Here is a 15,540-nt window from a genome sequence, read left to right on the forward strand (position 1 = left end):
CTAGAACAGCCACTGTGGCTGGGCCAGCCTGGCTCTGAGTCTCCTCTTACACTTAGCACTGCACTGACCCAGTACCCGTGCGGTACATGGACGAGGACTCCACTTACTTTTGTAGTCATACATTTCTTTTTTTTGGTCAAGTGATAAAAACCTCACAGCAAAGTTGTGCTCGAGTATCAAAAATCACAAACAGCTTAAACCCAGTTTGCTCTCAAGGTGACAGTACCACAGGTAACGAGTCCACACACGGAATGGAAGCTGACAAGTCTAGAAGGCACCATGGCCTTCAGAACAGGGTGACCGGGAGACAGCACAGGAGCTGCCACAGCAGGAAACCATCAGTTCTGCACACATTTTGCAATCATCAGGAACAGAACTGTTCTAGTTAAAATACATCTCAACCCCTTGATAATCCCCTCAACTAGGCACAACCTCCACAACTGTGTGAGCAAGCTGCACTGCGCTGCTCTCCCTTACTACTTCCCGTGTCTGCAGCCCCTCCACGCCTGTCACTACGTGCGAAATGCTCACCAAGGTCACTGTCACTCACCCACACTCACCTCACCAGCTTTCCCAGGAGCCTGGTGCTGGCCAAGAAACTGCCCAGGTTATGCCGACACACCTCCAGCACGGCCTTCTGTTGTGTCCACTTCTCCCACATCACTTCAGCCTACGGCAGGACCTGGCAGGAGGGATTCTCCCCTCAAAGCAAACACAAAACACACACAGCTTTGAACAGCCTCCACACGAGGCCAGTTTCCGAAGCGCTTCATCCTTTCTACAGAATTGTCTATAAAGGCTCTCGGCCACCTTCGCTTGGATGTCTCCTGGTTCCATGTCCCAAATGAGAAGCTTGGCATTGATAATTCCCACCACCATACCTGCCCGCCTGTCCCTAACTCCAGGAGTTAACTCAGTAACCCAGCAATCCTGATTCTTCCCTGTCCCTTGCCCCGACTTCATGAGCACGGCATTGATTCTGCCACTGAGACACATTTTAAATCCATCTGCTCTTTACCCTCTGCCCCACCAAGTCCTGCCAGCCAGCCTCTCCCTGGCACCTCTTACCCTTTTACCATCCTTTTGCCTCAGTTCAGCCCCGGGGACCCTGCTCAGCTCCCTTGTGAGCTCTGACTACCATTCAGCATGACTGTGCCACCAGGGGTGGTCAGTGACTGGCCTGTCCCTCTGGCTGGCCTCACAGACATCAGCCCTGTGCTTTGGCACTCAGAGGTTTCACTCCTCCAAGGGCTGCTCTCACCAGTCCAGCAGGGCTTCTGTTTTCAAAGCTGGTTCTCTCCTCCCAGGTCCTTGTAATGTCACCTCCTGAGAGACCCTCTCTGACCAGCACACAGAAGAGGAATCTCCCCTGCCATTCTCTACTGCAGACTCACACGATCTCATCTTTGCAGTTGCCTCAACTGACAACTGTTCCATTTATTAGGTGACTACCTGTTTAGGGTTCTCCTCTCACCACAGTGCACGGCTCTGAGAAGAGCTCTTTGGCTCTTACCAGCAAGGTGACTCGCAGGGAGAACAAGCTCCACACACGCTGGTGCAAAGAACAACTCCAAACCAACAGAAAGCTTCCCAAAGACTGAGTGAGTTGTGAATTTCAATTATCTTTGTTATAGTTACTTAAGAAAACATAAAGAGGGATAACAAAATAGTTGTCAAATTGTATGTAATTAAATAAAAGATCCAATCACGAGCACTTAATCATCTGGTATCTGTTATCACTGAAGGGCTGTCAGTGAACACTCAAAACCAGCTGAACACTGGCTCCAGCATCTCCCATCTATGTGTAGCGCCAGAAAGCAAGTGTCCTGAGAAATGGCCGCTTCTTCTGTAGTTAGAGTGTTTTCTTCATCTTTACTAATCAGAACAGTAACAAGCATGGCTTACTTTTATTTTTTATTATAAAACACATACAAGAGTTTTAAGAAATGATGAATATAAGACAAATCAGAACCACGGTGAGTTATTAAACCCATTTTCTATATACAAATACTAGAATTCCCAAAGTGGAACATCATCAAATGTGAGACACATCATAGCACAGTCTGTATGTACACAGCACACAGGGCTTGGCCTGCGCACACCTCTGAGTCGTTAAAACACGTCACTGATAGACAAACCTGCCAGGGAACTTTTCTTCAGTTCTCCTCTTCCTGATATATAGTTAAATATTTTTAAGGAATTTAGAGATACAAAGAAAATGCATTAAAGTGAGTTTCTGCTAGGGGCCTCCGTGTTTCACTCTGATCAATTACGCACTACATCTCGAGAAGACTCTTGTAGCCCATTTCCAGTGAAGAAGTGGAAAGCTCTTCCTGGCCTTTGTTTTACCAATTTATTTCTTCCTAGTCACTTGTTTGAGCACAAATCCCCAAACAGCTCAGGAACCAAATCATGTTTTTATATTGGTAAGTTCATTATAAAATGCCACTCAATTTTAAAAAGCCACTAAAAGGACACTTTCTGCAGCAAAAAAAAGGGCTAAATTCAAGTTTTTGTTGTTTGACCAAGACACGATAATACAATCCATATGCCACATGATCACAATAGCCTTAACTGAAATGTATGTGATTTAGGGAAAAACAACTGTGCAACTGTTTGTTTCTCCTGCCTCCTTGCCACACAATAAGGAAAGCCTCTTGTCAGTTTATCTATTTTGCCTTTTCTTTAAACCTTCCTTTATATCTGAAAGCTGATTAATCTATTTATATTCAAAATGTGTCAAGGCACTTCTCCAGCCACCTGGCCTGGCCTGTGTCAGCCGAGCTCTTCTGCCCTCAGTGCACTGACTTCTTCCAGGTAGCTGAGAATTGCAGAAGGGATGATTTTGGAGGCCTCTCTCCGCCAAGCTTCCAAGATCTTGGAAATTTCTTCGGGATTGCTGGGACTCAAGTCACAAAGAGCATATACAGCTGCCAACTGTATTCCCCACGGTATGTCTGCAAAGAAATTTTAAATCAGTTATAATACAATAAAATATCTACTACTTAAAATTTTAGTAGGGTTATTTACTGAAATACTATCCAAATACAGAAAGGTTTCTGCTTTTGCCAGCAGTAACAATTAAATCAAGCTCACAATGAAAAGTTAAGACCTGGCTACAAATAAAAATAAAATCATCAAAGATATGTCTCTATTACATATCCACCTGAAGTCTTTATAAATGGACTTAGAAAATGAGAACTTAAGTAAAATAAAATGAAAACCTATCTTTGTACCACACTTTCACATACCAGATTACAGCATATGATTCTAGATTATAAATAGGTTATAGTATATTACTGCAGCTCTCTTCTAGGATAAGTTTAAGTTAAATTAAAGCTTAATTTAGTAAAGATTTAAATTACTTAATTTAGGTTAAACAATACATATAAAAATTATTTACTTAAAATTTATTACTAATGACAATACAGGCTGAGTATCCCTATTCCACAAAATCCAAAACTTTTTGAGCATCATTGCTCAAAGGAAATATACCTTGGAGCATTCTGAATTTTGGATTTTCATATTAGGGATATTCACAAATATTCCAAAATCTAAAACATTTTTGGTCCCAAACAAGTCACTTAAGGAACAGTCATCCTGTCTTATCAGTTTTCTCCAGCAGGGCAAACCATACACACGTCACAAAGCCACACGTCCAACCTCAGTGCTGAAAAAGCTGCAGAACTGCAGCTCTTACAACTGTCCCCCTCTGATCTACAAGGAACGGGGACGCAGCAGTGCACAGCACACAAGTGCAAGAAAGCAGAGGCTACAAAGACAATGTGAGTGAATGGGAGTATCGTGCACTGTTTACAGAGCCCGGGCTCTAGTCAGACAGACCAGATGAACAGCTGGAGTGATACCGCTGAGCCCTACCTTCAGCAGATTACTCTTCTCTCTGGGCTTCCTTTTCCGTGTGTAAAATAAGGGAGACTGCCTTAGGCATCCTGCTATGCCGTGGGGCAGCTCCAGGCACAGGGTCTCGCCTACAACAGGGCCCAACATGACCTTCTCCTCCCTCCTCACACTCCTAGCTTCTACGTTACACCCACCCCAGCTCACTGCAACCTCAAACACCTGGGCCCAAATGTTACTCCTGCCTCAGTCTCTCTAGGAGCTGGGACTACAGGAATCCACCACCACACTGCTAATTTTTTCTATCTACTCTAAGTAGAGACAGGGTCTTGTTCTTGCTCAGGCTGGTCTTGATCTCCTGAGCTCAAGGGATCCTCCGGCCTTGGCCTCCCAGAGCACTGAGATTACGCGTGTGAGAGCCATCTTGCCCAGCCCCAGCTACTTTCATGTCAGTATTCATTCTAAATGGTAAAAGAGCACATTTTTATATGGAAGAACGTGCAGCTATCCTGAAGTTGAGGGGACCTCAGAGAAAGCACCTCAGCAAGGGAGATTGTGCTCATCAAGTCTCCCACTGAAAACTGAAGACCAAGAACCCGCCACGTTAAGATTATCTTGGGTGTCATGCAGTACTTAAGATGTCATTTTGTGCAATTCTGATAGGATGTTGTTCAACTACATTACTTTTTGACTGCGCAATGTTCAAAACAGAGACTAGATCCATCCGTTATAAAAGGTAACTTTTAGTTAAGGTTTTCCCACAGAAGAGTAAAACATCGAGTTACATGCTGCACACACCGAAATGTGACAGAAAGCCCTGCCAGGAAGCCTTGCTCAGTCTCCAGAGTGCAGAGCTCTCTGGAGGGTGAGTCCTCGGTGGTAGCTGGCACCTCACTGTGCACTTGTGCTTTACACGTGTGACCTCCTCTGGCCTTCGGGACACACCTGCACCCACGAGGCCTCCCAGAGAGCCGGCATTAAACACTTCTTGTGGATCAGTGGCACAGAGTTTCTGAGACAGAATGCTAGCACCACGGGGAGAAGGGAGTTCCCCGCTTCTTAGGGAAGAAGCACTGCCCAAAATGGGGAATTATTGCCATTAAACAAACAAACACAAGGCCCAGACACACATTCAAATACTAATGCTGAAAATGTTTATGCAAACGTCCCCCAGCCTGCAAGGCAGCCAGAGAAGCATAGAGCACGGCACACAGCAAAGACTCCAAACATGGTTTAATAAGAGAAACACAAGTGGTTCATAAGGAATTTTAACAAACAAGAGTTTTACCTTCATCCTGAGCGTGCTGTATAAACATACCAATAACCGAACTAATATTTTTCACAGCAGACGGAAATCCTTCCTTCAAACCCAATTGGCCTAAACGACCTAGGGAAACACAGTAAAGCAAAATGTGAAGAGTCTTTAGTTAAATGATGATCAGCTTTTCATAACTTGAAGCATTTGTCTTAGAGGAGGTGATCAAAATGCCCCATCATCCCTCTTTTATCCAAACATATGTGATGAGATTCAATGTGTTGCTTTCCCAGGTACGTTACAATGTAGTACATGGAATCTGCAGGAAAGAATGTAGGGGCACTGTGAAAAGGCCGATGGGCTAACAGATCAAAAAGAAGACTGTGGCACACATCTTCCTCTGAAAGGCTCTGGAACATATCTGGGACACACTTGTATGATAATATTATAATGTATGTTCACTGTTCTGTGTTCACTGAGGACTGAACTCTGACCTTTATTCTCCTGCCCAAATTCCTTTCTAAGGGGCCTTAATGAGTCATGCCTACAAATAAAAGCTCACAGAACGGGCCTTATTAACCCAGTATAACATGGTTTATTTTCCAACCTGATTCCGGTGTAACAACACATGTCAGACAGAAGACCCCTCACCTTAACTCGAGCATCCTAGCAGATGCGATCTTAACCATTCACTCCTTTCTACTGCCTCTTTAGACAAAGCTCACCTCTTTCAACCAAGTGCCAATTAAAGAATCCCTAAAAATCCACCTATGACTTGTAAGCCCCCGAATTCAAGATGTCCTGCCTTTTCAGGCTGAACTATCGTTTACCTTGCATGTGCTGACTTATGGTTTTACTTGTAATTCCTCTATCCATGAATATCTAAAACCAAACTGCAACCTGATTGCTTCAGGTGCATTTCCTCAAGAACTCTTGAGGGTATGTTTTCCTGGGCCAAAGTCACACACATTCAATTTAGAATAAACTTTTTAAAATTATTTTACACAGAGTTTTGGTTTTTCTGTTTGACATCATGTTTTCTCTTGATACTACGAACATTCCACAGGTTTACAGTGAACGCAGAACATGAGCCTCAACTCTATTTTTTTTTTTTTTTTTTTTTTATAAAGTGGCTTTTACTGAGTAAAGGGAAAAGGGAACTCAGCTGCATGATATGAAGTTCCAGTTTGTTAAAATGTCAAACACCCTTCCCATCCACATGACAAGAGCCTCATTACTCCACAGGGGACCCGCAGAAAGGAGCAGGTTCCCGCAGTCACACACATGATCAGCTCCTGGGGAGTTCCCAGAGGCGAGGGCAGAAGGCATGACAGTCCCCACAGAACCACTTTACAAATAAGCTCTTTTTCAGTCTTACAACACAACTTTAAGAGATCTGAGCAGAAAATAGGGCAAAGGGCCGTGTAAGCAGTGCTGTGCGCACGTGGAATGTCCTGGTCTATGGAATCATGGAGGGTAATACAAACAGTCTGGTTAAGCATTGTATGAAGAGGAGGACACGTTGCCGCCATGGCCTGTCCAGTTAGTGTGGATAAACTGTCCCGGGTTGGTTAAGAGTTCGTAGGTATGAGCTCCAAAGTAATCCCGCTGAGCCTGGATGAGGTTGGCCGGTAGCATCTCATGTCTGTACCCGTCATAGAAGGAGAGGGCAGTGGTGAAGCAGGGCATGGGGATGCCTGCCTGGACACCAGTGCTGACCACCCGCCGCCAGGAGGCCTGGCAGTTTTCAACAGCTGACTTAAAGAAGTTATCAAGTAGTAGGTTCTGAAGTTCTGGGTTTCGATCAAATGCATCCTTTATCTTTCCCAGGAATACACTTCTGATGATGCAGCCCCCTCTCCACATCAGGGCGATGCCACCATAATTGAGGGTCCAGCCAAATTCAGTGGCTGCCTGTCTTAGCAGCATAAAGCCCTGGGCGTAGGAGATGATCTTGGAAGCGTAGAGGGCCTTTCGAATGTCCTCCAGGAATGATTTCTTGTCACCTTCAAACTGGACCTTTTGGGGACCCATTAGTTTTTTGCTTGCTTGAATTCTTTCATCCTTCAGAGACGATAAGCATCGAGCAAAGACGGCTTCTCCGATGAGGGTGACAGGGACGCCGTATTCCAGGGCGGAGATAGCCGTCCACTTCCCAGTGCCCTTCTGCCCAGCACTGTCCCTGATCTTTGGCAGCAGGTACTTGCCATCGTTATCTCGGAACTTGAGAATATTGGCTGTGATTTCAATCAGAAATGAGTCTAGCTCTGTCTTATTCCACTCTTCAAAGGCCTGCGCCATCTGGCCTTGCTCCATGCCCAGGATATCTCTCATCAAGTGGTAAGCCTCACAGATGAGCTGCATGTCGCCATATTCTATTCCGTTGTGCACCATCTTCACAAAGTGTCCTGCTCCCTCTTCTCCCACCCAGTCACAGCAGGGTTCTCCAGTGCCTACTTTCGCAGCAATGCCCTGGAATATTGTCTTGATGTGGGGCCAAGCTTCTTTGTTTCCTCCTGGCATGAGTGATGGGCCATACCGGGCCCCATCTTCTCCACCACTAACTCCACTCCCCACAAATAAGATCCCCTTGGCCTTGAGGTCTCGACAACGTCTTGTGGTATCCCTATATTCAGAATTTCCTCCATCAATGATGATGTCACCAGTGTCCAACAATGGTACCAGTTTTTCAATGAAATCATCAACAGCTTGACCAGCCTTCACAAGAAGGATAATCCTCCGGGGCTTCTTTAGCTTGGAGACCATCTCCTTCAAGGACTGAGCACCAACCACTTTGGTTCCCTTTGCCTCGTTGGCCAAGAAATCATCAACTTTGGAGACTGTCCTGTTAAAGGCACAGACCACAAAGCCGTGGTCATTCATGTTCAATATTAAGTTCTGGCCCATGACAGCCAGTCCAATCAGTGTGATGTCAGCTTGGGCCATGGCGGCAGCAGCCGGCAGTGCAGAAACGAGGCGAAGTGCCGGGAGCTCACAGTTCGCGGGCGAGTGAGGCAAAAACAACTCTATTTTAAATATGAAGAAACCGAAGCATACAGCTTGTAAGTAACTTGTATTATTTTTTATCTTCTGCTGCTCACACGCATCCATCTTGTTTGACATTTAGCAGATTTTCAGTGAACAATTACTGATCAAAGAACATCGAGATGCTAATTTACTTGAGACTCGTAATTTCAGGTTAGTGACCAGTTTTAAATATTAATATCTCTTTAGGTCAAACACAGTGGCTCATGTCTATAATCCTAATGCTTCCAGAAGCCAAAGTGGGAGGACTGCTTGAGTCCAGGAATTTGAGTCACACTCAAGACCCGTATCTCTACAAAAAGTGCAAAAATTAGGAGCGTATGGTGCCATGATTGTAGTACCAGCTACTCAGGAAGCTGAGTCAGGAGGGCTATTGAACCCAAGAATTTGAGATTGCAGTGAGCTGTAATGTAGTCTAGCCGAGGCAATAGAATGAGACCCTGTCTCAAAAATAAATAGATATATGTATATATCTTTGCAATTAGATAAAATTGCTAACTGTCCTGTGAAACAATCTACCAAGCGCATTTAATTGCAGAGAAAGGATGTGTGTCTAATACAGTTGTGGGATCATTTGACCACTGGATGTACACTTTATTCCCAGATAATATATGGCCATGTTATAATGGCTCCCTTTCTTTCAATTAACAGCACATAATGAAACTGGGTTTTATAAGCTATTTAAATTAATGGAGCTATCAGAAATGAAATAAGAGGAAATTAAGAGTCGGGGGTAGGTGATTTGGGGATGAAGACTCAATATATGGTGACTTGACAAGGATGACAGACAAATTGGTTCAACAAGGGGAAGAAAAAATCCCTACATAAGGTATGTGAGGTAGTCAGGACCAGCCCTCTCAAGTAGAATCCAAGTAAGAAGCGCAGAGCTCATCTCCATGTGGAAGACAAAGCTCTCACAGCACAGACAAGGCAGCTGGAGCTGATGACGGCCTGCTGACGTTGAGTCCACAAGGCAGAATTAGAGATAAAGACACCAGGGCTTTCATTGAAGATTAGTGCAAGTTTGCTAAGGAAAGGCGAGGTTGAGGCAATTTCAAAGAAAGAGTTAAAAGACCTCACAAGTGAATGGCTATAAATCAACAAGTAATGGCTACCTCAGTCTGACTGAAGAAATGTGAGACAAGTTTCCTAGCTTCGAGGTTCCAAATAATAGGCCATTTATTCCAAATTTTATATGCTCTTTGGGGACAGAAACATGATTGAACCCAGTGGGGGGCAAATTCATCCCAGCCCTGCCACATCCCCCTGACTGGCCTCAGATGAGGGCTTAACGTTCCTAGACCTCAACTCTGCCAGCAAGCGAGAAGAATGAAGATTAGATTGAGTGCCGTCACTCCTCCATATTTCTAGGCATCTAAAGCAATCAGGCATTCCACAAAATGGTTTTCAATAGATTTGCTAATAGCAATGACCACATCTCAACCTGACATTAGATGACACTGAATTATATTGACCAAAAGCCTGTTTTATTTTCCATGGAGTAAAAACCTCATTATAAGACTTTGCAAATAAAGATTTTAATTAAAGAACATAAACTTTTAAATAAAGAATAAAGAGAATTCCCTTATTTTATGATTAGTATGAGACTTCAGTTAAATCATACCAATTTAATTTTTCAGTCAGCTCTTCAGTAAGATCAGGTTCATAAACAGTGAGAAGGTACCCTAAAAGAGTTTCTTCTTAAAAACAGCCCTTACTTGGACTCCTCGCCTGTCCTTACCACCCAGCAAGTGCTGGTGTCAGGGTGTGGTACTGCAACATGAAGAGGACCAAGAAACCAAGCAGGGTAGAGCTGAGCTGCCACTCTCCAGCAACAACCCCCACACTGGCCAGCCCCGCTGTGTCCCAGCCCCCAGGCTCATCCTGCTCATGCAGGTCTGCTCCACCAGCAGATGCAAGTCACACTTATTCTTCCTGACTTTCTTTTATTTTCCACATTACACTTTCCCTCTAATTACCCATCCTTTAATCTATATTACTATATTTACATAGTATCATTTTATCATATGGCATGCCAATTATACATATTGTTATTTATACGTTATTCTCTATAAAACTGTATTATATATCACTATTCTGTAAATACACACAATTACTCTAAATGTGTATAATTAGTCGTAAATTATTTGGCTATCTTTCAACAGCCAAAATTTTAAAGATTTAAAGCATAAACTGCTTAATTTCACAAAAATTACAAGTCAAGCTTTTTTCCTATACTTATACATTCTTTTTTTTAAAACTACTAATATATTCTCATTAATTCACATATGGCAGAATGATTTTGAAGTATTTCATCTTTTTCTAATGTCTGTAAGATTTGGCATAATCTGTTTTTTGAAATTATCTTTTATTTTTATTTATAAATATGAATATATTTTATTTTTATTTATAAATTAATTAATTTTTGAGACTTTGGGAAAAAATAAGAAGTTAACTGATGACTCCATACTGAACCTCAGAGTCAAAGCATTCTGTAATAAACACATTCTTATTTGACAATGTAAATGTCACTGTTTTTGCATTATCATTATTATTATTATTGCTCAATAAAAAAAAATTCACCTATGGTTTAACTTTAAGGTATATATTTGAAAGTACTTTTATAATTTTGTATAGTTTTGTTTGAAAAAGTTTTATGACATCTAACCAAAATGCAGCCATGTGTTTTTAACAACAGGGATAAAATCCCAGAAATGCATCACTAAAAAACGTTGTCTTGTGTACACCACAGAGGGCACCTACACAGACCACGCTGGTACAACCTGGGGTACACACTAAAGCCTGTTGCTCCTAGGCTACACAACTGTACAGCAACCATAACAGGACAGTAACTATTTGTAAATCTAAACACACCCAAACACAGAAAAGGTATAGTAACAATTTGGTATTATAATCTCATGGGGCCTCCTCACATATGTCTACAGCGTATGACTGACTGTAGGTGCTATCTCATTTAAGGCAATCATTACCTTTCCAAACCTACCTCATCACTGACATGACTGCAGGGCTTTGCAGACACAACTCTAAAGTCATCCTATCAGAAACTCGGAGGATGAAGCCTGAGAATCTGTATTTTTGAAAAAGCTTCTTAGGCAATTTGGATGAAGACCTAAATTTGGTAATGCCAGATGATAAGTGCTAACCGGAAAAGGCAGTGGGCAAGTCAGTAAGAAGACCCGCGTGTTCAGCTGGCCCTCCTTTATAGACACTGACAGGCTGCTGACCACAAAATCCCCCACAATCGTCACTTATTCCCTCTCTTATTACAATCAATACAGAAATACAACCATTCCAAAATAAACAGCAAAAATTACCACATCTTAAAGTGTGACATTAGACTTAAAACATCACTCCTAATGTTTTTAATTCTCAAAAAGATTTAAGAATTTAGAATGAGTTAGTTCAAAGTGTGAACAGTTTTTTTTTAAATTCCTAAGGCAAGCTGCAATTAAACTGAAATTTCCAGACATACAGATGTCACCTCACTGTTGGAAATGACACTCCTGGTCCTTCTGTGTTCCCTAACTAATTTGCATCTAGGACACATATTTTTCTTGAGGACACACTGAACTCAGGCACTCAGCACAACAACTTTGGGCCTGTGCTCCCCTGGGTGCAGTTACTCATCCCCACGTCTGTGCCTCTGCTACCTTCTGACATATCTCTTCTGAATTCTCACATGATCTTTAGCCATCGTTTGGTTCTCAGACTCTTTATTTGCTAACTCAACTTCAAGTGTGTTTTTGGTTATTTCCAGTGAAATTAGGTATCTACCTGATAACCAGGCTTTTGTCTTCAACAATTTTATGTATTTACTTGGCACAATTTCACTGTATCTGCCTGTGACACACACACAAAAGAAGAATGTAAATTTGCTGACACAGTAAAAATTAGCAGGGATATTGTATTTTCCTGTGTGAACTATTTATAAGGCTTACTTACATAACACTTATATAACTCAAACTTACATTAACATTTATATAACTCAAACACTAGCCTTATTCAAATTAGTGTCATCTTTGAGTTTTCAATTAATTTACATAAATACCTAAAAAAAGTCACGAAAAGTATCTTCCAATATTTAAATGGCCATAACACAGAAACTGCATGAGCCTTATTTTGCATTGCCCACGTGTTGCAGATGCAGAAGGCAGTCTGTAATCAGGGGACTCTTCTAATAATCAGCAGATCTCATCACTGATAATTCTGCAGAGTGTCAATAGCAGCTTGTTAGAGATAAAGAGGGAAGACATTAAGTAAAAATAAAAACTAAAGATTTGTGGGCAACAGAAAAGGAATAGAACTTTAGATCTGAGGTTAAGAAGAATTTATGTCTCATTTAAAATATTTCTAAGTAATCATTTAATTTCTATAATTCACTTAAGTGATCCTTATTGGATGAGTATGAAAACACTGAAGCAAGGGATATGAAGGTATCTTACTTTAGAAACCAAATGAGATAATTTATAGCAATTCCTATATCTTGGTATTTATGTACATGTGTATATACACACATTAATATTACCAAATGAGAAGTATGAATTCAATTATAAATAAAATGTACTAATGTAAAAATCTGTAATGTAATCTGACAAAAATGGATGAAATACTAATTTATAAAGAAAGAGAAAGGAGGAAATTACACATAAAAGTATCTGCTCTGATGGTTGTAAAATCAGTCATGATGGTGAAGCTCTGAAGTTATCATTTATTATCACACTTACGCCCCCACTAGGATATCATCAGTTACAGTAAAAAAAAGATCAATAAAACAGATAACTCACCAATGAGCCTCAGTATTGATGCTATAATGATGTCAGGAATATATGCGATATTTGCATGTCCTTTTCTGTATTTTATCCATTTATCCATTACAGGCCACAGTTCCTTACTATAAAACAACATGAAAAGATGTATACTCACCATCACTCAAATAGTAAGAACTCACTTTCTAAATGGCTATAGAGTTAGTGAAGAAGAGTAACTCCTAAAGATCTAGCATGTTAAGTTAAAAATGGGAACAGACTTTGCTACATTTAGTAAGTTTCGCCTGTACCCTTCTAAGATGCACCGTGGGTGTGGACCCACTAATTTCTCTCCCTTCACCCATCTTCCCTTCTCCCCTCCCCTCCCTTGCCCCTTTCCCCATATTCTTGTGCTGAGGTTGGGTTATAGCTTTCGTATGAAAGCTATAAATTAGTTTCCTATTAGGGATGAGTACATTGGGTACTTTTTCTTCTATTCTTGAAATACACCTCCGGTGCATCTTAGAAGGGTACAGGTAAAACTTACTAAATGTAGAGTATAAAAGCCTGAACACAATAACTAAGAAAATGCCATGAAGGCTATGTTAACCAGTTCGATGAAAATATATAAAACCAGCACATTGTACCTCGTGATTGCATTATTGTACACAGCTATGATTTAATAAAAAAAAAAAAAAAAAAATGGAAACAGGAAACTTACATCTTCTCCAACTACTCAGGATATCTGTATGGAAATTAAAAGCACCTCAAATAACCCAGTCTGAAAATTACTATTCTTGTAGTTTTGGGCTTTTCTTCTGGTTACTTCTTGCTTTCTCTAAGGATGTAAACCATGTGGAGAGAGCCATCAAGTGGTGAGGAAGGGAATAGGGGCCACAGTCACTCAGCAGAGACCCTGGCATTTAATGCTGTCCTCATCACTGGCGGGGGGATGGTGGACAAAGCACCTGACAGCATCAGCCCAGCACCCCCACAACTAGGGAGAGAAGGGCCCTGCCTCCTGGGCCCCCATGATGTGCCAAAAAGACAGGAAGTCCACAGCAGCCCTCTCGCACCACCACCTAGACTGGCACTGGATACACTGTTCTGTCACTATGAAATACTTTTCCATGTCAAAACATAAAAATCCACATTTCACTATGTATTTTAATGTAGCTATTATCTCATCGTATAGCTTGTTTGACATTTAGATGTCTATTCTTACTGTCAAGGAGAGAGGGTGACTAATATCCTTGTACATAGATGGATCCTTGCACAAGTCATTTCCATAGAATATATCCTTCAAGTATCTAAATGATACAGATTATCAACACTTTGATGCATCCTTTTAATGTCACAAACTCCCTCCTACTACCCTTTCTCAGTATAATTAACATCTAAGAAAAAATTACTTGAGTGACAATTTTCCCCACTCTTTCAGAGATGGTACACAGCCAGTGCCAGAGTTACAGGTGCACAGGAAAAAGTGAATTTATTAGACACAGTGGATGCCTGAGAGCCTTAATTCTCTCCTGGAGGATATAGAACTGCTAACCTATAATTCTGAACATTTCTGTTGCTCTGCGTTTCCCAGTATCTGCATATTAAGATAATGATCATTCTACTTCATTCAGCACTGGTTTGCCAAGCGCCCACAGATGTGGGCATGGCTCGACAGACTGGGGACATGCCACACCCACACAAAGCCATTCCACTCCCACTTCCTGAGTCGTTTTTACTGGGGACAGAGAGAATAACAGAATATAACAAAAAGTAGTGAATGGTAGTAAAGAAAAGTAAAGCAAGGGAATATGGCAGTGTTATGGGTATTTTACGGGTAGTTTTATTTATCCTTATCCAAATAAAAACTCATCTGTAAATGTTTAAGCTGCCTTAAACAACAAAAGTGATTCAACCCCACAATTCAGCATTCTAAAGACTACCTTAGAATACAAATGCCCATCTTGATGTAAATTAGCAAATTATCTAACCTTATGATGTTATCATGTGTCCAAATCCATTTCTGATGGCAGCAGAGCAGATCAATGGCAAATATGTATTCCCACGTATTATCACTTAGGTCTTCACCAAATTTTTCACTAGACTGAAATTCTGTTTTTGGACACAACTGTATGGTCAAAAGCAGCTTAGAAACCATGAAGCCAACATCGACAGGAGCATTCTAGCAAAAAGAGAAAAAATAAAGTTTGGCATCTTAAATATAACACATATTATGTTAATTATCTCAAAGAGTATTCTAAGTATCAGATGAATAATAACAATCTTAAAAAACTTTTTGAAATGGTTGTATTTGAATAGGAAACTATACCTTAGTCATAATATTTATCATAAGGTGATTTTTAGAATGCAAGTGATCAGCCAGATGCTACAGCTATAGGTACGGTACAGAACCCAATCAGGTTAACAAAGAGCAGAGCTGGGATCCAGATTGGAATTTACATTTTCATCAACTCAAATATAAATATTCAATTGTATATAGATGGATCCTTGCACAAGGTCCCATAATTATCTTTTACTATAATAAAAAGATTAAACCCTTTAAAAATTCTTTCAATTTTGTTATCCGTCTGACACTGTAGATCAGTTTGCCTTTTT

The 15,540-nt window shown here is 41.1% G+C and overlaps 2 protein-coding genes across 6 annotated transcripts in view; both read right to left on the reverse strand.

The window, feature by feature from the left end:
• Positions 1-1,895: 1,895 nt before the first annotated feature.
• ICE1 (interactor of little elongation complex ELL subunit 1) overlaps positions 1,896-15,540 on the reverse strand; it is a 62,150-nt gene continuing 48,505 nt past the window's right edge. For all 4 annotated transcript variants that reach the window (XM_053593248.1, XM_053593257.1, XM_053593239.1 and 1 more), the window contains 4 exons: positions 14,916-15,106; positions 12,964-13,070; positions 5,147-5,245; positions 1,896-2,957 (listed from right to left, as the gene is read on the reverse strand). In XM_053593248.1, coding sequence (XP_053449223.1) covers positions 2,776-2,957; positions 5,147-5,245; positions 12,964-13,070; positions 14,916-15,106 — 579 coding nt within the window. In that variant the 3' untranslated portion in view covers positions 1,896-2,775. The remainder of the gene's footprint in view (positions 2,958-5,146; positions 5,246-12,963; positions 13,071-14,915; positions 15,107-15,540) is intronic.
• Positions 6,238-8,134, reverse strand: LOC128587292 (6-phosphogluconate dehydrogenase, decarboxylating-like). 2 transcript variants are annotated; one of them, XM_053593288.1, is made up of 2 exons: positions 7,900-7,992; positions 6,238-7,831 (listed from the first exon to the last, which is right to left on the reverse strand). In XM_053593288.1, exons 1-2 carry the CDS (start codon positions 7,990-7,992, stop codon positions 6,608-6,610), a joined length of 1,317 nt encoding a protein of 438 aa, XP_053449263.1. In that variant the 3' UTR covers positions 6,238-6,607. The 2 variants fall into 2 exon arrangements, with proteins under 2 accessions (XP_053449263.1, XP_053449251.1); XM_053593276.1 differs by having other exon boundaries at positions 6,238-8,134.

This window comes from Nycticebus coucang, chromosome 1 (genome assembly GCF_027406575.1).
Source record: "Nycticebus coucang isolate mNycCou1 chromosome 1, mNycCou1.pri, whole genome shotgun sequence".
Classification (NCBI taxonomy): Eukaryota; Metazoa; Chordata; class Mammalia; order Primates; family Lorisidae; genus Nycticebus; species Nycticebus coucang.

Coding starts and splice junctions, on each gene's coding strand:
- LOC128587292 (XM_053593276.1), bottom strand. CDS start 8,059: ATGGCCCAAGCTGACATCACACTGATTGGACTGGCTGTCATGGGCCAG.